The following is a 22,637-nucleotide window of genomic DNA, read 5'->3' on the forward strand; positions in this document are numbered from 1 at the left end:
GCTGTCAGCACGCCCTCAGGAAAGATGTGACTTCTGTTCACATCAATCCAGCAATCCTGCCAAAGCCACAAAGTACATGCAGGCTGTATAGGGACACTCCCACGTAAGGGCATCCCTTCAAGACCACCATAGGTAACTGTTTCATCTAATTTCATAGAGACAGACAAAGTTAAGCAAAATGAGAAGATAGAGGAATTTGTCTCAATTGAACAAGGAAGAGAAGACCCCTAAAAAAAAGAAATAATGAAACAGAAATAAAAAACTTACCAGATAAAGAATTCAAAGAATTAGTAGTAAAAATGCTAACTGAATTAGAGAAAATAAGGGGCAAACACAGTTAAAATTTTAACAAGGAACTAGAAAATATAATAAAGAATCAGACAGAAGCAAATCATTCAATAACTGAAATGAAAAACACACTAGAAGGAATGAATAGCAGATTAGGTGATATGGAAGAGCACATAAATGATCTAGAAGACAGAATAACGAACATGACCCAAATATAAGAGCAAAAAGAAACAAGAATTTTAAAAAGAACAGTTTAAGAGAGCTATGGGACAATATCAAGCATACTAATATTCACATTATAGGGGTCCCAGAAGAAGAGAGAGAGAAAAGGGGGTCAAAAATATATTTGCTGACATAATAGCTGAAAACTTCCCAAAGCTGGAGAAGGAAAGAGATTTTTAGGCACAGGAAGCACAGAGAGGCCCTAACAAGATGGATCCAGAGACCCACACCAAGCCATATAATTAAAATGGCAAAAGTTAAAGATAAAGAGAATTTTAAAGGCAACAAGAAAGAAAGAGTCACAGGGAACAATCATAAGGCTATCAGTTGATTTTTCTGCAGAAACTTTTCAGACAAGAAGGGAGTTTCATGATATATTTAAAGTTCTGAAACAGAAAAACCTACAATCTAGGATACCCTACCCAGCAATTATTATTCAGAATTAAATGAGAGATAAAGAACTTCTCAGACGAGTAAAAAAACTAAAACAGTTCATCAATACTAAACTGACCCTACAAGAAATGCTAAAGGGTCTGTTCTAAGTGGAAAAGAAAAGACTACAACAAAAAGTGAGAATTTAGAAGTAAGGAAAGATCTCACTAGTAAAGACAAATATATGGTAAAGGCTATGGATCAACCACTTAAATAAACAAGTATGAAGACTAGAAGACAAAAACTGTAAAATCAACTGTAGCTAACAAACAGTGAAGGGATAGACACTAAGATGTAAAATATGACATAAAAAACACAAAACATGGGAAAGAGGAGTAAAAAATGTCATTAGAATGTGCTTAAACTTAAATGTGTATCAGTTTAAAATAAGTAGATTCAGTTATAGGTCAACATATGTGAACCACATGGTGACCACAAATCAAGAACCTACAACATATAATTTCAAGATATTCTATGGAATTATATAGTAGAGGCAATATTTAAAAATACTTGAAATAGTAATTAGGGTAATTTTTGTAAAATGAACCTTTAGCAGTTTATTGCACAACTATATGTGTGCAAACTGTCAGAATCAGAAGTGTGTCTACAGTCTTATCATTAAATTTTTTTCATGCCTCCAAAAGTCCATTTTGCAAGCATAAATAATGTTGATATATAAATTAATAAAGGAAAAAGCTTATAATTAAAAAAAAAAGGAACCTACAACAGACCCATGCCCTGAGCCCTGCAGCCTGCAGCCAGGCCCAAGCCCCCCACCTGCCACCATCTCTTTGTACCCACCGCAGCTCTGGGGAGGCAAACCCCAGATTCCCAGAGCACCTGCCGTCCCACCCTCATATCCTAACAAAGACCGGGATGGGGAGGAAGGTGCAAGGGAAACCCTCATCATCTCTACCCTGCGTGAGAAATCCTTTGAAACCAGCTAGGAAGAGCTGTCCACAGCTAAGTTAAGTTAAGGGAGCATCCTCTCTGCCCTCCTTGACCTCCAGCCCTCCAGGGAAGACCCAGGGTGAGGAATCCCTGGGAAAAACACTGAAAGGCGTTGCCTACAGCAACTGAACTTTGGGAAGGACCATCTCTACTCTCCCTTTTCCTCCAGGGAAAGACTGAGGGTTAAAAATCCCATGAAACAAACAAACAAACAAAGGGACCTACAATAGATACACAAAAACTAGAAATAAAGGAACACAAGCATGCCACTAAAGAAAATTATCAAACCACAAGAGAAAAAACTAAAAGAAGAAGAAAAGAACAGAGAGAACTACAAAAACAACGAGAAAACAAATGGCAATAAGTACATACCTATCAATAGGCACTTTAAATATCAATGCACTAAACGATCCAGTAAAGTCATAGGGTGGCTGGTTAGATGAAAAACAAGACCCATCTATATGGTGCTTACAAGAGACTTACTTCAGAGCTAAGAACATACAGACTGAAAATTAGGGGATGGAAAAAGATATTTCATGAAAATGGAAATGACAAGCAAGTGAGGATAGCAATACTCATATCAGATAAAATAGACTTTAAAGCGAAGTCTATAATAAAAGACAACAAGGATATTATATAATGATAAAGGGATCAATACAAGAAGAGGATATCACACTTGTTAATGTATAGGCAACCAAAACAGGAGCACTTAAATATATAGAGCAAATATTAACTGACATAAAGGGAGACATTGAGAAAAATACAATAATAATAGAGGACTTTAATACCCTACTTATATCAATGGACAGATCATCCAAATAGAAAGCCAATAAGGCAGCCATGGTCCACAACAGACCAAATGGATTTACAGATATATAGAGGACATTCCATCCAAAAGCATTCTTCTCAAGTGCACATGAAACTTCTCTAGGATAGATCGCATGTTAGGCTGGAAAACAAATCTAAGTACATTTAAAGGACAGAAATTACAACAAGCATATTTTTGTGACCACAATTATATGAAATTAGAAATCAATTACAGGAAGAAAAATTGGAGAAACACAAACAAGTGGAGACTAAACAACATGCTAATAAGAAAAACCAGTGGGTCAATGAAGAAATCAAAAAGGAAATCAGAAAATATCTCAAGGCAAATGAAAATGGAAACACAACACTCCAAAATCTATGGGATGAAATACAGGCCTACTTCAAGAAATAAGAAAAGTCTCAAATAAACAACCTAATCCACCATCTAAAGGAATTAGAAAAAGAAGAACAAACTTCTTCCCAAAGTCAGAAGGATGGAAATAATAAAGATCAAACAGGAAATAAATAAAATAGAGACCAACAATCAATAGAAAAGATCTAAGAGACCAAGAGCTGTTTCTCTTCTTTTAAAATAATCAAAATTAATAAAACTTTAACTAGGCTCATCAAAAAGAAAGAGAGAAGACTCAAATAAATGAAATAAGAAATAAAAGAAGAGAAATAACAACTGATATCATAGAGACACAAAAAATCTTGAGAATACTACAAACAGTTATGTGCCAACAAATTGGACAACCTAGAAGAAATGGAAAAATTTCTAGAAACATACAACCTTCAAAGACTGAATAAGGAAGAAATAGACAATGTGAACAGATTGATCACTAGTAGTGAGATTGAATTTGTAATAAAAAAATCTCCCAGCAAACAAAAGTCCAGGACTGGATGGCTTCACATGGGAATTCTACCAAACATACAAAGAAGAGCTAATACCTATCTTTCTCCAACTCTTGCAAAAAACTGAAGAGGAGGGAACACTCCCAGATTCATTCTATGAGTCCACCATTACTCTGATATCAAAACCAGACAAAGACACTACATAAAAAGAAAATAACATGCCAATATCTGTGATGACTATAGATGCAAAAATCCTGAACAAAATATTAGCAAACCAATTCCACAATATATAACAAGAATCACTATGAATACTATACACTATGCTCAAGTGTGATTTATTCCAAGGGAGCAAGGATAGTTCAATACCCACAAATCAATGTGATACACCATATTAACAAATTGAAGAATAAAAATCACAGGTTGGTTTCAATAGATACAGAAAAAGATACCAAGAAATGGAAAGATATTCCATGTTCTTTAACTGGAAGAATTAATATTGTTTAAATGTCCATACTACCCAAAACAATCTATAAATTTAATGTAATCCCTATCAAAATATCTGTGACATTTTTCACAGAACTAGAACAAATAATCCTAAAATTTATATGGACCCACAAAAGACCCCTAATTGACAAAGCAATTTTGAGGAAAAAGAACAAAGCTGGAGGTACCACACTCCCTGATTTCACACCCTACTATAAAGCTACAGTCATCAAAACAGTATGGTACTGGCACAAAAACAAACACATAGAACAATGGAACAGAATAGAGAGCCCAGAAATAAACCCACACACTTATGGTCAATTAATCAATGACAATGGAGGCAAGACTATGCAATGGATAAAAGACTGTCTTTCCAATAAGTGTTGTTGGGAAAACTGGACAGCTACATGTAAAAGAATGACATCAGAACATTTTCTCATACCATACACAAAATTAAGCTCAAAATGTATTAAAGACCTAAATGTAAGCCTGGAGAGCATAAAACTTCTGGAAGAGAACAGCAGAATACTCTTTTGACATAAATTATAGCGATATTTTTTGGATCTATCTCCTAAGGCAAAGGAAACAAAAGCAAAAATAAACAAATTGGACCTAATTAAACTTAAAAGCTTTTGCACATCAAATAAAACCATCGACAAAACAAAAAGACAACCTACTGAACGGGAGAAAATATTTGCAAATGATACGACTGATAAGGGGTTAATATCCAAAATATAAATACAGCTCATACAACTAAATATCAAAAAAATCCAAACAACTCAATTAAAAAATGGGCAGAAGACCTGAATAGATATTTTTCTAAACAAAGCATATGGATGGCCAACAGGCACATGAAAAGATGTTCAACATTATAGTCATTGGAGAAATGCAAATCAAATAAATATCACCTCACACCTGTGAGAAGAGCTATCATCTAAAAGATCACAAATAATAAATGTTGGTGAGGATGTGGAGAAAAGGGAGCCCTTGTACACTGCTGGTGGGAATGTAAATTGGTGCAGCCACTGTGGAAAACAGTATGGAGGTTCCTCAAAACACCAAAAATAGAACTACCATATGATCTTACAATTCCATCTGGGTATACATCCAAAGAAAATGAAAACACTAATTTGAAGAGATACATGCACCTCAATGTTCATAGCAGCATTATCTACAATAACCGAGATATGGAAGCAACCTAGGTGTCCATCAAGAGATGAATAGATAAAGAAGGTGTGGTATATATATATACACTGGAATTACCAAGGAATAAAAATGAATGAAATTCTGCCATTTGCAGCAACATATATGGGCCTAGACATTATTATGCTTAGTGAAATAAGTCAGACAGAGAAAGACAAATATTGTATGTTACCACTCATATGTGGAATCTAGAAAATAAAACAAACAAATGAATATAACAAAACAGAAATAGACTCACAGGTATAGAGAACAAACCAGTGGTTACCAGTGGGGAGAGGGATGGGGGACCACAAGATTGGGGTAGGGGATTAAGGGATACAAACTATAATGTATAAGATAATAAGCAACAAGGATATGTTGTACAGCACAGGGGAATATAGCCATATTTTGTAATAACTTAAATGGAGTACAATCTATAAAAATATCAAATCACTATATCGCACACCTGAAACTGATATAATATTGTAAACCAACTCCACTTCAATAAAAAAATACACCAACATATGATTATATCATAGAAATTATACCACAGTATACTTTTCTCACTAAGTGGTTGATTTAACTCAGTGTTTTTCTCAATTATGTAACATTGACCTTTTACTTTTTTTTTTTTTTTTGCAGTACGTGGGCCTCTCACTGCTGTGGCCTCTCCCGCTGTGGAGCACAGGCTCCGGACGCACAGGCTCAGCGGCCATGGCTCACGGGCCCAGCCACTCCGTGGCATGTGGGATCCTCCCGGACCGGGGCGCGAACCCGTGTCCCCTGCATCGGCAGGTGGACTCCCAACCACTGTGCCACCAGGGAAGCCCTGACCTTTTATAAGTGTTATTTTTAATAGTCTTATAGATAAACTGTGAATAACTAGATAATCCTAAATGATAAGTGAGGTTCTAGAAAGAAAGCCAAGTAAAGGCAAAGCTGGCAGCATCAGGTACTGAAATGATAGTAACAGTTCCCCAAAGTCAGGTATGGAGATTTGATGATTTCTGTCCTCTGAGTCTCATGTTGGTTTTGCACATTCACGAAAGGAGTTGGGGGAAAGCAGCATAGCTCTCTGGACCTGAACAGGGTACACACTTTCCCAGTTCCCCATCTAAATGGCAGATGCTGTCAAAGATGGATGGTATCTCTCTGAAATTCTCTAATCCTTAAGAAGAAATCCTCAGGGGCTTCCCTGGTGGCGCAGTGGTTGAGAGTCCGCCTGCCAATGCGGGGGACGCGGGTTCGTGCCCCGGTGCGGAAAGATCCTACATGCCGCGGAGCGGCTGGGCCCGTGGGCCATGGCCGCTGAGCTTGCGCGTCCGGAGCCTGTGCTCCGCAACGGGAGAGGCCACAGCAGTGAGAGCCCCGCATACGGCCAAAAAAAAAAAAAAAAGAAATCCTCAGGAAATATCACAGGAAGTAAGTGGAAAAAGATGTCATCTGAATGCCAGGGAGTTTAAGACGTGCAATAAACATAAACCACTAGTTATAGGACGCAAAACCTCTAAGTTGCTATTTACAACATGTGTGTTTACATATTTATACATGGATCCCAAGCAAAAAAGATGCTTTCCCTCCATATTTATGTTCTACACGGGACCAGGGTTAAAAGTATTATTTAAAATAATCTGTTGACTTTTTTCTCTTAGCAATACTAATCCTTGGTACAAGGATACCAGGCATTGATTTGGGGGCTGAGCAGAATTATGGATATGCACTCACTATGCATTCTAAAGGGCACTGTCGGTTTCAACACATAAAGATAAGAAGACAATCTTATATTCTCCTCTCACCTTAATGTGCAACTAACCAAATTACTTCCTGAAACTGAAAGTTCATCACTATCCATTCTTTATGTCTCCTCTCCCATGTTCAAGCACATGTAAAATAGTGGAATTACAACTACAGAAAATCATAGTGGTTTCCACCAGGCCCTGAGCTCACTTCATTGAAACTCTGAGGTCATGCTACAGCTCTGAAGTCAGCACCCTCCTAAATAAGAAGAGATGCTTGTGTTTGCCACACTGCGAGGCAGTTCTGACCTGCTTTACTGGGTTTGTGTGTGTTCTATTTAAAGCTGCCACTGGTCATGGCCAGGCCATAAAGGCATAATTTCACTTGAAAAATACGTCAAGCCCCATAAAAACAATTCAGCTTAAGGAAAATTTTACTTGGATGAGTCCTGTGGTGTGCGTTGATTTCACAAGAGCAGTGATTTTGACATCCTTTTTCCTAAGGAGATGGATATAACTCACTAATTATGAGAACATAATTATGTTACTTGTGTTGCCTTAGGTAATGCATATAAGCCAGCTCAGAAACAAACAAGCCAAAAGAAGAACAAGTTGTTTTTCCATGAATGCCTTAGTGAATTTATACATGATCAGCACAAATTTGCTCACAAAACAAATATTAAGGTCTTAGCTACTCCACAATGAGAACACTCATCTCTGCTTCTTCAAGGAAAACGACTTAATCTACTTGACATTTCCAGACTTGTTAATATACTTGTTTATTGTGAAACTGGATAAACATTGGGCTTCATAAAGCTTCTGAGGCATTAGAACATGAGCATGGACATCCAGATAAAGTAGAAATTCAAGTAGAAGTTAAATAAAATGGGGCTTCCCTGGTGGCGCAGTGGTTGAGAGTCCGCCTTCCGATGCAGGGGACATGGGGTCGTGCCCCGGTCTGGGAAGATCCCACATGCCAAGGAGCGGCTGGGCCCGTGAGCCATGGCCGCTGAGCCTGCGCGTCCGGAGCCTGTGCTCCGCAACGGGAGAGGCCACAGCAGTGAGAGGCCCGTGTACCGCCAAAAAAAAAAAAAAAAAGTTAAACAAGTTCAGCGGAGTGGTAGTTAAAGCAGTCATTTTACTTTCAGTAGTTTTTCTTGACCAATTAGACATTCTCTTTAATCAAGTCCTAATACTCTGAGTTCACATACTTCCTTTCCCGTCTGCACACAGCTTCAGATCAGCAGGTCGCAGGTGAGAATCACGACAACAGCTAACCCCTACCTGGCACACTCCTTTCAACAACTCTTCCAGGTAGGTAGGGGTTATTAGAATCTCTGTCTTCTAAGTGAGGAAACAGAGTGGCAGAGAGGCTGAGGAACTTGCCCAGGATCACAAAGCTAAGAGGTGGTGAGGCTGGGGTTTAAACCCAGGTGATCTGAATTGCCTCCACATAATCCCCTATGTTGCTTACACACTAAGAAGCCAGCAGACACATGGTCTGCCCTGTCCTCTGTGCCTTTGCAGGACTGACCATCAGACTCCCCCCTCGTGAAGGAAATATGACTCAGTTCCTTTGCCATCAAGTCTGGGCTGGTGCGGAAGGACACACCCTGATGGGACACACCCTAAGTAGGGTGAGTTCTCCATGCTGTTTAGGACACAAGGAACCCTGACCCCAGATGCAGGGTTCAGGGTGGCTTGGAGCAAGCACTTCAAGGGAGAGTAAAAAAAGTAGAATCTGCACAAAAATGTTAAAAGGAGGCAATTAAATGGATGGCTGCCTGGAAGGAATAAAAATGAAAAAAAAAAAAAAAAAGGACAAGCACAGGCAAAGAAGCTAAACTGACATAGCAGCACTATTTACAATAGCCAGTACATGGAAGCAACCTAAATATTCATCAACAGAGGAATGGATGAAGAAGATGTGGCACATATATACAAAGGAATATTACTCAACCATTAAAAGGAATGAAATTGCGTCATTTGTAGAGACGTGGACGGACCTAGAGAGTGTCATACAGAGTGAAGTAAGTCAGAAAGAGAAAGACAAGTATTGTATTTAAAGGCATATATGTGCTATCTAGGAAAGTGGTATACATGACGTTATTTGCAAAGCAGAAATAAAGACACAGACATAGAGAAAAAAATGTACGGATACCAATGGGGAGGTGGGAGGAATTGGGAGATTGGGATTGACACATATACACTATTGATACTATGTATAAAACAGATAACTAATGAGAACATACTGTATAGCACAGGGAACTCTACTTAATGCACTGTGGTGACCTAAATGGGAAGGAAATCCAAAACGGAGGGGATGTATGTATACGTATAGCTGATTCATTTTGCTGTACAGTAGAAACTAACACAACATTGTAAAGCAACTGTACGCCAATAAAAATTAATTAAAATAAAAGACACGGGGTGGCTTGTAAGGCATTTAAAACATAAAATTTCTATTCAGGATCAAAATGAGGATCCAGCAACAAAGAATGCAAGAGTGTGGTGTCATCTTGGTCCAGCCGAACAAACTTCTGGTCGGGGCAGTCACTAGCTGATTCACCAATAAATGTTCTTTCAGAGACCCAGAGGGACTTTAACAAAAGGCCCTGAGATTGCTCAGACATGCACTTTAATGTGACTATAAAGGAGAAATCCAAGGTTACATTAAAATGATACTTATTTTTTATGTTTTGGGTATTAGGAATATTAGAAAATCCTATAAGGAATCTACATCTTAGAGGGGATTTTTATAAATGCCAGTTCTTTTGAGATGTCTCATGTAAACTTCCACGAACATGCTCAGCCATCTGAAATACTCCACTTTTCATCAAGACACCTTCTTGGGCTTACATCCAATTCCCGTCCTTCTCTCTTTCCCCGATTCCCCACTGCTGCCTCTCCTTCCTCACAATTCACCCCCTAATTCCCTCACATCTTTTCTTGCAATTTTTGTTTCTAATGCTCTCCCATTTATTTATTCAACTAAAACTTCTCTCTCAGCTGGTACCAATTCCAGCCACCTCTCCTTTTATCCAGTATCTCTCCCCCAAATTTTTTCCAAATTTTAATGCTGTTGAACCCTCCATGCATCTTGAAACGCCCTTCTGTTGACTTCCTGGCCCTGCAGTATCCCAGTCCCCCTGCTGGTCTTTCTTTGCCACCATGGGCTGGACAGCCCCTTGGTGTCCAGGCAGGTGGTGCCCATGCTGCTTTCCCTTACTGCTCCCTGACACACTCTCACCTGCGGCTCAGGGTCAATATTCAACATTAGCTGAATTTTTAAAATTGTGTTAATCTATAAAGCATGTGAGATCCCAAAATACGCCAGCCAAATGTTTCAGTTGTAGGACTTCAAAAAGATAACAAACAGAAAAAGCAATGGCATATAAGAGATTCAAAGAAGGAGGTTAAAAAAAAAGAAAAAGGCCACAAATCTCAGATATATATCACCACCAAACACTGTTACGGTTAACAGCAGCTTTTAAGTACAAGAAGCATACTACTACTATGTTTTATTAAATGAACACTTATCTAAAATTTAGTAGCTTACAAGACAATAAAGAGAATAAAGTCAACTAATGAAAATTTCAAACAGAATTTTGGTGTGGTACTTGGTAAAAAATAATGTTTTTATCGTACTTATAGAAAACTCTACACAAAGGGTTAAAGAGAAAAACTTTTTATATTTATCATAGTTATTTAAGCCTTAATAAAATAACAGTGGTATTGTTAGTAGTATTACTAACATTTTCTATCATGTTTGGTATGCTTACATATGACAGTTATGTTTGAAACTCACCATAATTGAGAGATATTAGTAGAATACAGGCTAGTCTTTATTTAATCATTGAGGAAAACCAACAAATCAATGATTTCTTCTACTTTCCTTAGAGACATTATGCCTAGGAATAAGGTGCATAAACTTGCACATATTTTATATTTCATTTCAATAAACTTAGCGATAGTCAATTCATTCCTGATCAAACACATGTAATCAAAATATGAGTTTTCTTGACAATGGGTCAATAGAAAAGAATTTTAAATTCCCAGATTTTTCTGTTGTTTTCTATTGCAAAGTTCAGTGAAGTGAAAAATGACAGGTCTTAGCTTTCAGTGTGTGTGTGTCTGTCTGTGTGTATGCACACACACACATGCATGTCCAAAAGAGGTGAGTGCTGCCTAACTCTTGAGCAGAGAAGAAATGGTGGCACTAAGATGGGTCTAAATGTAAATATGTAAGAATGCTTTTTTCTTAAATCTGCTTCACTTTTAAGTAGCTGAAAAAGCAGAATAAATCCCTGAGTACATTTGGAAATAATCATTTGTAAATGTGTATAATATCAATAATACCTGATCTAAATGCTCTCCTCTATAAATATGGCATTTGTGAAAGAGCAGTAATATTGATAAACCTTGCCTTACATTATCTACAAAATTATATTACATTCCTTAGTTTCTGACACTGTTACTCGTTGATAAGTTACAATAAAAGTAATATAAAATTATCTGAACTATACATATTTATAAATGGAATAAATTTGCATAATATAGTGGTTGAACTTTACAATTTGAATATGTTCCTCTAAAACTGTCATGAAGACTACATAAGTTTAATTTATTCTTTAACTCACCTTCTTTTGAAATGTAAGCTTCGCTAGGGTACAATTTCAATTTGAAGCGTTACTATTTTCAAAGAGCCTCATCTGAATATTTTTTATTTCAGCTAGTCTGACAAAGACTCTCATAATTATCTTACAAGCCAAATTAAGAAATGTGGGTTGGAAGGAGGGAGAGTCCGAATGTATTTGTACATGACTTGTATCAAGTCACACAAATATCAATGGTAGACAAGATGGCAGCTTTGCTGTTGTTAGAGTTTTCAGGCCCTGTTCTGCCCAGGATTTATTAGTGATATGAATGAAGACTCAACGGGTCGGCTTATCAAAATTTAAGGTGATGTAAATCTGGGAGCTATTTCACTGGAAAAAAACACGATAGAATGGTATTAGAAACTAAAATCCAGAAGATGAAATTTAACAATCACAAGGGTCAATTCCTACTCTGTGATAAAGAAAGGCAACTGCATAATCGCAGGATGGGTGAAGATCTGACTGGGAAGAAGTTTTCTTTAAAATAAAGGAGGAGGCACCTTGAATTGACCACATGTCAGTACAAGTCAGAAGTACAATTTCCTTGTATGCTTAAAATTTGTTAAGAGAGATGATCTCATGTTAAATGTTCTTACCACACAAAATTTAAAAAAAAAAAGCTCTGCCACAGGGGGAAGAATTCAGACATACTGTCTAGCTTCACCCACCTCACTCCATAATTTCCATCTCAAACCACCTAGGGTTTTTTATTGGAGTTGAAATTAAAAACCTATTTATCGTTGTACTTTACTGAGTTATTGTTGACAATTAAAATTTTATATATTTAAGCTATACAACCACAATCAAGCTAACTAACATATCCATCCCCTCACAAATAGTTACTGTTTTCTGTTGTGAAAACACTTAAGATCTACCCTTTTAGCCAATTTCAAGTATATAACACAATATTAACTACAGTCTCATTGTTGTACATTAAGTCCCCAGAACTTATCCATCTTGTATAACTAAAAATCGTATCCCTTGACTGACATCTTCTCTTACCCCCTTCTCCCCTCAGCCTCCAGTAACCACCAGTCTACTCTCTGTTTCTATGGATTTTACATTCTCAGATTCCACATGCAAAGGCGTATTTGTCTTTCTGTCTGGCTTCTTTCATGTAGCATAAAGTCCTCCAGGTTCCTCCATGTTATCACAAGTGGCAAGACCTACTTCTTTATTAAGGCTGAATAATATTCCATTGTGTGTGTGTGTGTGTGTGTGTGTGTGTGTGTGTGTAATCACATTTTCTTTATCCATTCATCTGTCAATAGACCTTTAGGTTGTTTCCATATCATGGGAGTACGCATATCTCTTCGAAATACTGACTTCCTCCCTTTAGATATACACCCAGAAGTGGGAGTGCTGGGTCGTAAGGTAGTTCTATTTTTACTTCTTTGGAGGAACCTCCATACTCTTTTCCACACTGGCTGTACCAGTTTACATTCCCACCAACAGTGCATGAGGGTTCCCTATTCCCCACACCCTGGCCAACACTTCTTATCTCTTGTCTTTCTGATACTAGCCATTCTAGCTGGTTTGAGGTGATAGCTCACTGTGGTTTTGATTTGCATTTCCTTGATGATTAGCTACCTTTTCATATACCTGTTGTCCATGTGTATGTCTTCTTTTGAGAAGTGTCTATTCAGGTCCTTTGCCCATTTTTAAATGGGGTTATTGGGTTTTTTTGCTATTGAGTTGCATGAGTTCCTTATGTATTTTGGATATTAACTAGGGAGTATAATTTATCACTCAGTTTCCAGGAAGGGGTAGTTACTAGAAGGAAAATGTTCCCTGGATGCTGCAGACTGAAATTAATTCAGAAACATGGTCCTAGATACAACAGACATCTTGGTCATTACTGTGAGAAAATAGAATAAGAAGCTTGGAAATTAACTTCACATGATCATTTCATCTAGTCCTCTGCCCCCAGTGGGTGAAAACGCTTAAGGCAGCCTCAAAAACATAGATCTAGGGAAGTAATCGTCTATGTTTCCCCAAGGCTATTTAAAGCATTGATCATGTGGATTAATGAACTCTTGGATAGAGAGGGGCTGGAGAGCTAAAAGGGGAAACTACAATTGTACACACAGGTGTTGAGACTAGAACCCAAATGTGACTACTTTGTAAATAATTTTAAAATACCAGCAGAGTCCACTTTCTAGCAAAGTGTTTGAACTCAGTTTTCTCTGTGAGGGCTACAGTAGAACTTATTTCACAGAGCTATTGTGAGAAATAAATGAAATATGAATCATTTAGCACATTGTAGGTAGCTGATAAATGTTAGCTATTACTCACAACATTTTCCCTTTTATTTTCTTAGCCATCAAAACTTATTAAGCCCTTTTATGTTCACTGAAATAGCCACTGGGAATAAAAACTGGACACAGAAATGTTCTAACTGAGAAAACTTAGACATCATCTAGTCCAGTGGGCAGAACTGGGAAAAATAAATTTAAATGACTGAAAAGAGATTTAGGGTTAATAGACTGAGACAGTAAAAGAGAATATGGTATCCAAAGCCAGAAGCCCCAAATTCAAGTTCTGGCTCAACTTTTTAGTAGTTCTATGACTAGGCAAGTCATCTATACTCTGTGAGTTACACAACTCTCATCCGTAAGGTAACAAAAGTTCAAAATACTACTCCTATAAGAAAGCACACATAAAATGTTTGGAGACTTTAACATGATTTGAAAACAGTTAATAACAATTAGCGACAAGAATGGGGTGCCCCCTTGCAGGAAGTGTTCATGCAGAGCTGACCAATTATCTGTCACTGCATGGGTTCCTTTTAGGGGGAGCCAGTAAGCCTAACTGCCCTGGAAGGTGATTGCTATACTCCCAGGCAAGTACAATGTATCCACATATTACATACTTTATCTCAAAGGCAGGAGAGTAACTACAAAGAGTCACTAATGTCAACAATTTAATTTGGCTAAGGAATGTAGTTAATATCCACAGTCTTTACAGAATTCATGAACAGGCTAGAACTCCACAAATATAACCCATCAAACTTAACTCTGCAAAGATGAGCTTAACTCAAAAACCCCAAAATAGGACCAACGTGCTCCAGATCAAATTATGGTTAATTCATTTCACCCAAATTACATTTCCACATTTGGGCTGCCAATCTGGAAAATATATAGAATTTTCTGGATTGTAAAAGCGCTGTCAAAATCTCAAATTTTGGCTTTCAGGTAGTTGATATTTTCCTCAAGCCCATGTGCTTGCTGTATTTTGATTTTATTTTTATAAGTGTTCAGAAATAAGTAACCCCTGAGTTAGTAATGCCTGCCAGTTGTTCTGTGTTTACTTACCCTCTGACCCTCTTTTCCAGGTGGACCTTGGGGGCCTTGGATCCCCAGGGAGCCCTAGGAGGAAAAACAACACATATTAATAGATTGTTTCAAGTATACCTGCATTGGAAAGAATGTTGTGAAAATTAATACCTATTTTATTGATTATAGACAACTTTTAAAGTGATTCGAACACTTCCAAGCCTAGCCTAGCCTACCTAATACATTAATAATGCTGAATTGTCCTTTGACTGGTTTATCTTTGGAGTTAACACCAGAAAAGAAAAAAAAGGTGATTCCTAACCATGTGTGAGGCTCAGTGTTCACCCCCAGTGGCAACTCCCATATGATTGGAACCATGTTTTATCAAACTGCCATCAATAAATGGTAACAATATTTGCAGGCAGAAAAAAATGCTGCTTCATATATTTAAAGTCTATAAATGCAATGGCATTTTTGGTTGAGAGTGGCTCTGTGACTATCCACTGAGAGAACACCTAGTTATGACGTTGGCTTCAACATTCACCTACTTCTAACATTTAATTTTTAGCATCATAGAGATTATTTAATACTTTCTCATAACATTGTCAAGTGGTAGAAAAAAATAACCTTTGTTTTTTTTCAGTTATACAAGAGGCCCAGGAAATCCCAGGTGCACGAATCCGGAAGTCAATCCCCTGGTTCTCACAGACAGTTACTAGTACACAGGAACTCTCACTCAGCATGAAAAGCAAAATGATGACACGGCTGATTTTAAAGTCTCTGGCATTGATTGCTAGCTGTTACCTCTCTGAAAGCTTCTTAGTCTCCCCTGCTGCTTCCTCCTTCCCTATTCAACCTTTCAGTGTGAGTGTTTAGGCCCGTTTTCTTCCCAGTCTACACTCTCCCACCATGGTCTCATATACCATGGGCTTTGGATTCTCCAGGCCAATGATGCCGAGATTCATAACTCAGTTTATCTCTGAGTTGCAGGTCCACACATCCAACTGCCTGCCTAACACGCCCACTCCGCTCTCTCACCAGCATTTGAATTTAGCACACTGACACCACATCTAGGACCCTCCCACCAAAACTGGGTCCTCTTCCAGCAACCCCCCAACTCTGTAAACCCACGCACCATCCTGCTAGGGCTCCTGCCAGGAATCTATAACTCGTCCTCCATACCTGCCTCTCTCACTTCTCTTTCACATCCAGTCACCAAGTCCAATTGCTGTAGCTCCACAAGAGATTTGGATCCATTTATTATCTCCCTTCAACATTCTGCTCCATCACCCTTCTTGCTTGATCATCTATGAGAGCCTCCTTGGTGATACTAGACATGGTGGACCCCTCCATCTTACACAGCACAGCCAAACCCGAAAACCCAGCCTGACCTCCTCTGGTTGTCCACATGAAGAGATGAATGCCTTGTTTCATCAGTCGTAGGGTGCCTTATACTTGTTCTTTAAAGTACTTATCATAAGTCTATTTAAAAGAATATTCAGGTAATGTTCACCAGGCTCTAAGGATAACAGGTAGAATCAGTGTCTTACTCAACTCTAGGTGCCTGTTAATGTTTGACTGAAAAAAAAATCATAATGGGAGATCAATTCACTGTAAAAAAAAAAAAGAAAAAAAAGGGTTTTGGTAAGCTAGTACTGTTCAAAGGGTTTTAAAAATATGTATGGTTCAAGATGGTGGAAGAGTAAGACGTGGAGATCACCCTCCTCCCCACAGATACATCAGAAATACATCTACATGTGGAACAACTCCTACAGAACACCTATTGAATGCTGGCAGAAGACCTCAGACCTCCGCAAAGGCAAGAAACCCCCCATGTACCTGGGTAGGGCAAAAGAAAAAAGAATAAACAGAGACAAAAGGGTAGGGACGGGACCTGCACCAGTGGGAAGGAGCCGGGAAGGAGGAAAGGTTTCCACACACTAAGAGCCCCTTCGCGGGCGGAGACTGCGGGTGGCGGAGGGGGAAGCTTTGGAGCCACGGAGGAGAGCGCAGCAACAGGGGTGCGGAGGGCAAAGCGGGGAGATTCCCGCACAGAGGATCGGGGCTGACCGGCACTCACCAGCCCGAGAGGCTTGTCTGCTCAGCCGCCAGGGTGGGCGGGGCTGGGAGCTGAGGCTTGGGCTTTGGTCGGAGCACAGGGAGAGGACTGGGGTTGGCGGTGTGAACACAGCCTGCAGGGGGTTAGTGCGCCACAGCTAGCCGGGAGGGAGTCCGGGAAAAGTCTGGACCTGCCGAAGAGGCAAGTGGCTTTTTCTTCCCTCTTTGTTTCCTGGTGCGCGAGGGGAGGGAATGCAGAGCGCTGCTTAAAGGAGCTCCAGAGACGGGCGCGAGCCGCGGTTAAAAGCGTGGGCCCCAGAGACGGGCGGGAGACGCTAAGGCTGCTGCTGCCGCCACCAAGAAGCCTGTGTGTGAGCACAGGTCACTTTCCACACCTCCCCTCCCGGGAGCCTGTGCAGCCCGCCACTGCCAGGATCCCGGGATCCAGGGACAACTTCCCCGGGAGAATGCACGGGCGCCTCAGGCTGGTGCAATGTCACGCCGCCTCTGATGCCGCAGGCTCGCCCCGCACTCTGTGCCCCTCCCTCCCCGAATCAGCAGCTCTTTATCCCCGTCCTGTCTGAGCGAAAAACAGATGCCCTCCAGCGACCTACACGCAGAGGCGGGGCTGCAAATCCAAAGCTGAGCCCCGGGAGCTGTGCGAACAAAGAAGAGAAAGGGAAATCTCTCCCAGCAGCCTCAGGAACAGCAGACTAAATCTCCACAGTCAACGTGATGTACCTGCATCTGTGGAATACCTGAATAGACAACAAATCATCCCAAATTGAGGAGGTGGACTTTGGGAGCAAAGATATATATATTTCCCTTTTTCTCTTTTTGTGAGTGTGCATGTGTATGCTTCTGTGTGTGATTTTGTCTGTATAGCTTTGCTTTTACCATTTGTCCTAGGATTCTGTCTATCTTTTTTTTTTTTTCTTTTCTTTTTTTAGTGCTTGTTATCATTGGTGGATTTGTTTTTTGGTTTGGTTGCACTCTTCTTTTTTTTTAATTACTTAAAATTTTTTTTAATAATTATTTTTTATTTTAATAACTTTATTTTATTTTATCTTCTTCTTTCTCTCTTTCTTTTTTTTCTCTCTTTTATTCTAAGCCATGTGGATGACAGGCTCTTGGTACTCCAGCCAGGTGTCAGGCCTGTGCCTCTGAGGTCAGAGAGCCAACTTCAGGACACTGGTCCACAAGAGACCTCCCAGCTCCACATAATATCAAACAGCGAAAATCTCCCAGATATCTCCATCTCAACACCAACACCCAGCTTCACTCAACGACCAGCAAGCTACAGTGCTGGACACCCTAAGCCAAACAACTAACAAGACAGGAACACACCCCACCCTTTAGCAGAGAGGCTGCCTAAAATCATAATAAGGCCACAGACAGCCCAAAACACACCACCAAATGTGGACCTGCCCACGAGAAAGACAAGATCCAGCTTCATCCACCAGAACACAGGCACTAGTCCCCTCCACCAGGAAGCCTACACAACTCACTGAAACAACCTTAGCCACTGGGGGCAGACACCAAAAACAACGGGAACAAGGAACTTGCAGCCTGTTGAAAAGGAGACCCCAAACACAGTAAGCTAGGCAAAAATGAGAAGACAGAGAAACACACAGCAGATGAAGAAGTAAGGTAAAAACACACCAGACCTAACAAATGAAGAGGAAATAGGCAGTCTACCTGAAAAAGAATTCAGAATAATGATAGTAAAGATGATGCAAAATCTTGGAAATAGAACGGAGAAAATACAAGAAACGTTTAACAAGGACCTAGAAGAAAAAAACAGCACACAAACAGTGATGAAAAACACAATAAATGAAATTAAAAATTCTCTAGAAGGGATCAATAGCAGAATAACTGAGGCAGAAGAACTGATAAGTGACCTGGAAGATAAAATAGTGGACTGCAGAGCAAAGAAAAAAGAATGAAAAGAATTGAGGACAGTCTCAGAGACATCTGGGACAACATTAAAGGCACCAACATTCGAATTATAGGGGTCCCAGAAGAAGAAGAGAAAAAGAAAGGGACTGAGAAAATATTTGAAGAGATTATAGTTGAAAACTTCCCTACTATGGGAAAGGAAATAGTTAATCAAGTTCAGGAAGCACAGACAATCCCATACAGGATAAATCCAAGGAGAAACACACCAAGACACTTATTAATCAAACTATCAACAATTAAATACAAAGAACAAATATAAAAAGCAGCAAGGGAAAAACAACAAATAACATACAAGGGAATCCCCATAAGGTTAACAGTTGATCTTTCAGCAGAAACTCTGCAAGCCAGAAGGGAGTGGCAAGAAATATTTAAAGTGATGAAGGGGAAAAACCTATAACCAAGATTACTCTGCCCAGCAAGGATCTCATTCAGATTCAATGGGGAAATTAAAACCTTTACAGACAAGCAAAAGCTAAGAGAATTCAGCACCACCAAACCACCTTTACAACAAATGCTAAAGGAACTTGTCTAGGCAGGAAACACAAGAGAAGGAAAAGACCTACAATAACAAACCCAAAACAATTAAGAAAATGGTAATAGGAACATACATATCGATAATTACCTAAAATGTAAATGGATTAAATGCTCCAACCAAAAGACATAGACTGGCTGAATGGATACAAAAACAAGACCTGTATATATGCTGTCTACAAGAGACCCACTTCAGACCTAGGGACACATACAGACTGAAAGTAAGTGGATGGGAAAAGATATTCCATGCAAATGGAAATCAAAAGAAAGCTGGAGTAGCAATTCTCATATCAGACAAAATAGACTTTAAAACAAAGACTATTAGAAGAGACAAAGGAGGACACTACATAATAATCAAGGGATCAATCCAAGAAGTAGATATAAAAATTGTAAATATTTATGCACCCAACACAGGAGCACCTCAATATATAAGGCAAATACTAACAGCCACAAAAGGGGAAATCGACAGTAATACAATCATAGTAGGAGACTTTAACACCCTATGTTCACCAATGGACAGATCATCCAATATGAAAATAAATAAGGAAACACAAGCTTTAATTGACATTAAACAAGATGGACTTGATATTTATACGACAGTCCATCCAAACACAACAGAATTGTCTTTCTTCTCAAGTGCTCATGGAACATTCTCCAGGATAGATCATATCTTGGGTGACAAATCAAGGCTTGGTAAATTTAAGGAAATAGAAATTGTATCAATTATCTTTTCCAATCACAACACTATGAGACTACATATCAATTACAGGAAAAAATCTGTAAAAAACACAAACACATGGAAGCTAATCAATAAACTACTTCCTAACCAAGCGATCACTGAAGAAATCTAAAAGGAAATCAAAAAATACCTGGAAACAAATGACAATGAAAACACGACGACCCAAAACCTATGGGATGCAGCAAAAGCAGTTCTAAGAGGGAAGTTTATAGCAATACAATCCTACCTGAAGAAACAAGAAACATCTCAAATAAACCACCTAACCTTACCCCTAAAGCAATTAGAGAAAGAAGAACAAAAAAAATCCCAAAGTTAGCAGAAGGAAAGAAATCATAAAGATCAGATCAGAAATAAATGAAAAAGAAATGAAGGAAACTATAGCAAAGATCAATAAAAATAAAAACTGGTTCTTTGAGAAGATAAACAAAATTGATAAACCATCAGCCAGACTCATCAAGAACAAAGGGAAAAGACTCAAATCAATAGAATTAGAAATGAAAAACACTCCCAAATACATTCCATGAGGCCACCATCACCCTGAAACCAAAAGCAGAAAAAGATGTCACAAAGAAAGAACACTACAGGCCAATATCACTGATGAGCATAGATGCAAAAATCCTCCACAAAATACTAGCAAACAGAATCCCACGGCACATTAAGTGGATCATACACCATGATAAACTGGGGTTTATCCCAGGAGTGCAGGGATTCTTCAATATATGCAAATCAATCAATGTGATAACAGCATATTAATAAATTGAAGGAGAAAAACCATATGATCAGCTCAATAGATGCAGAGAAAGCTTTTGACAAAATTCAACACCCATTTATGATAAAAACCTTCCAGAAAGTAGGCGTAGAGGGAACTTACCTCAACAAAATAAAAGTCATATATGACAAACCCACAGCCAACATCATTCTCAATGGTGAAAAACTGAAACCATTTCCTCTAAGATCAGGAACAAGACAAGGTTGCCCACTCTCACCACTTTTATTCAACATAGTTTTGCCACAGCAGTCAGAGAAGAAAAAGAAATAAAAGGAATCCAAATAGGAAAAGAAGAAGTAAAGCTGTCCTGGTTTGCAGATGACATGATACTATACATAGAGAATCCTAAAGATGCTCCCAGAAAACTACTAGAGCTAATCAATGAATTTGGTAAGGTAGCAGGATACAAAATTAATGCACAGAAATCTCTGGCATTCCTATACATTAATGATGAAATATCTGAAAGTGAAATCAAGAAAACACTCGCATTTACCACTGCAACAAAAAGAATAAAATATCTAGGAATAAACTTACCTAAGGAGACAAAAGACCTGTATGCAGAAAATTATAAGACACTGATGAAAGAAATTAAAGATGATACAAATAGATGGAGAGATATACTATGTTCTTGGATTGGAAGAATCAACATTGTGAAAATGACTATACTACCCAAAGCAATTTACAGATTCAATGCAATCCCTATCAAACTACCACTGGCGGCCTTCCCTGGTGGCACAGTGGTTGAGTCTGCCTGCTGATGCAGGGGACACGGTTTCGTGTCCCGGTCCAGGAAGATCCCACATGCCGCGGAGTGGCTGGGCCTGTGAGCCATGGCTGCTGAGCCTGTATGTCCGGAGCCTGTGCTCCGCAACGGGAGAGGCCACAACAGTGAGAGGCCCATGTACCGAAAAAAAAAAAAATTCCACTGGTATTTTTCACAGAACTAGAACAAAAATTTTCAAATTTGTATGGAAACACAAAAGATCCCGAATAGCCAAAGCAATCTTGAGAAAGAAAAATGGAACTGGAGGAATGAGGCTCCTGGACTTCAGACTATACTACAAAGCTACAGTAATCAAGACAGTATGATACTGGCACAAAAACAGACATATAGATCAATGGAACAGGATAGAAAGCCCAGAGATAAACCCACGCACATATGGTCACCTTATCTTTGATAAAGGAGACAAGAATATACAGTGGAGAAAATACAGCCTCTTCGATAAGTGATGCTGGGAAAACTGGACAGCTACATGTAAAACAATGAAATTAGAACACTCCCTAACACCATACACAAAAGTAAACTCAAAATGGATTAAAGACCTAAATGTAAGGCCAGACATTATAAAACTCTTAGAGGAAAACATAGGCAGAACACTCCATGACATAAACCACAGCAAGATCCTTTTTGACCCATCTCCTAGAGGAATGGAAATAAAAACAAAAATAAACAAATGGGACCTAATGAAACTTCAAAGCTTTTGCACAGTAAAGGAAACCATAAACAAGGCCAAAAGACAACCCTCAGAATGGGAGAAAATATTTGCAAATGAAGCAACTGACAAAGGATTAATCTCCCAAATTTACAAGCAGCACATGCAGCTCAATAACAAAAAAACAAACAACCCAGTCCAAAAATGGGCAGAAGACCTAAATAGACGTTTCTCCAAAGAAGATATACAGATTGCCAAC

The 22,637-nt window shown here is 38.9% G+C and overlaps 1 protein-coding gene across 1 annotated transcript in view; it reads right to left on the reverse strand.

Moving 5' to 3' along the window:
* COL19A1 (collagen type XIX alpha 1 chain) overlaps positions 1–22,637 on the reverse strand; it is a 352,005-nt gene that overhangs the window by 137,066 nt on the left and 192,302 nt on the right. Inside the window, exon 14 of the mRNA XM_065888668.1 lies at positions 14,929–14,982. Within this exon, the coding sequence (XP_065744740.1) occupies positions 14,929–14,982 (54 nt within the window). The remainder of the gene's footprint in view (positions 1–14,928; positions 14,983–22,637) is intronic.

This window comes from Phocoena phocoena, chromosome 12 (genome assembly GCF_963924675.1).
Source record: "Phocoena phocoena chromosome 12, mPhoPho1.1, whole genome shotgun sequence".
Lineage (NCBI taxonomy): Eukaryota > Metazoa > Chordata > Mammalia > Artiodactyla > Phocoenidae > Phocoena > Phocoena phocoena.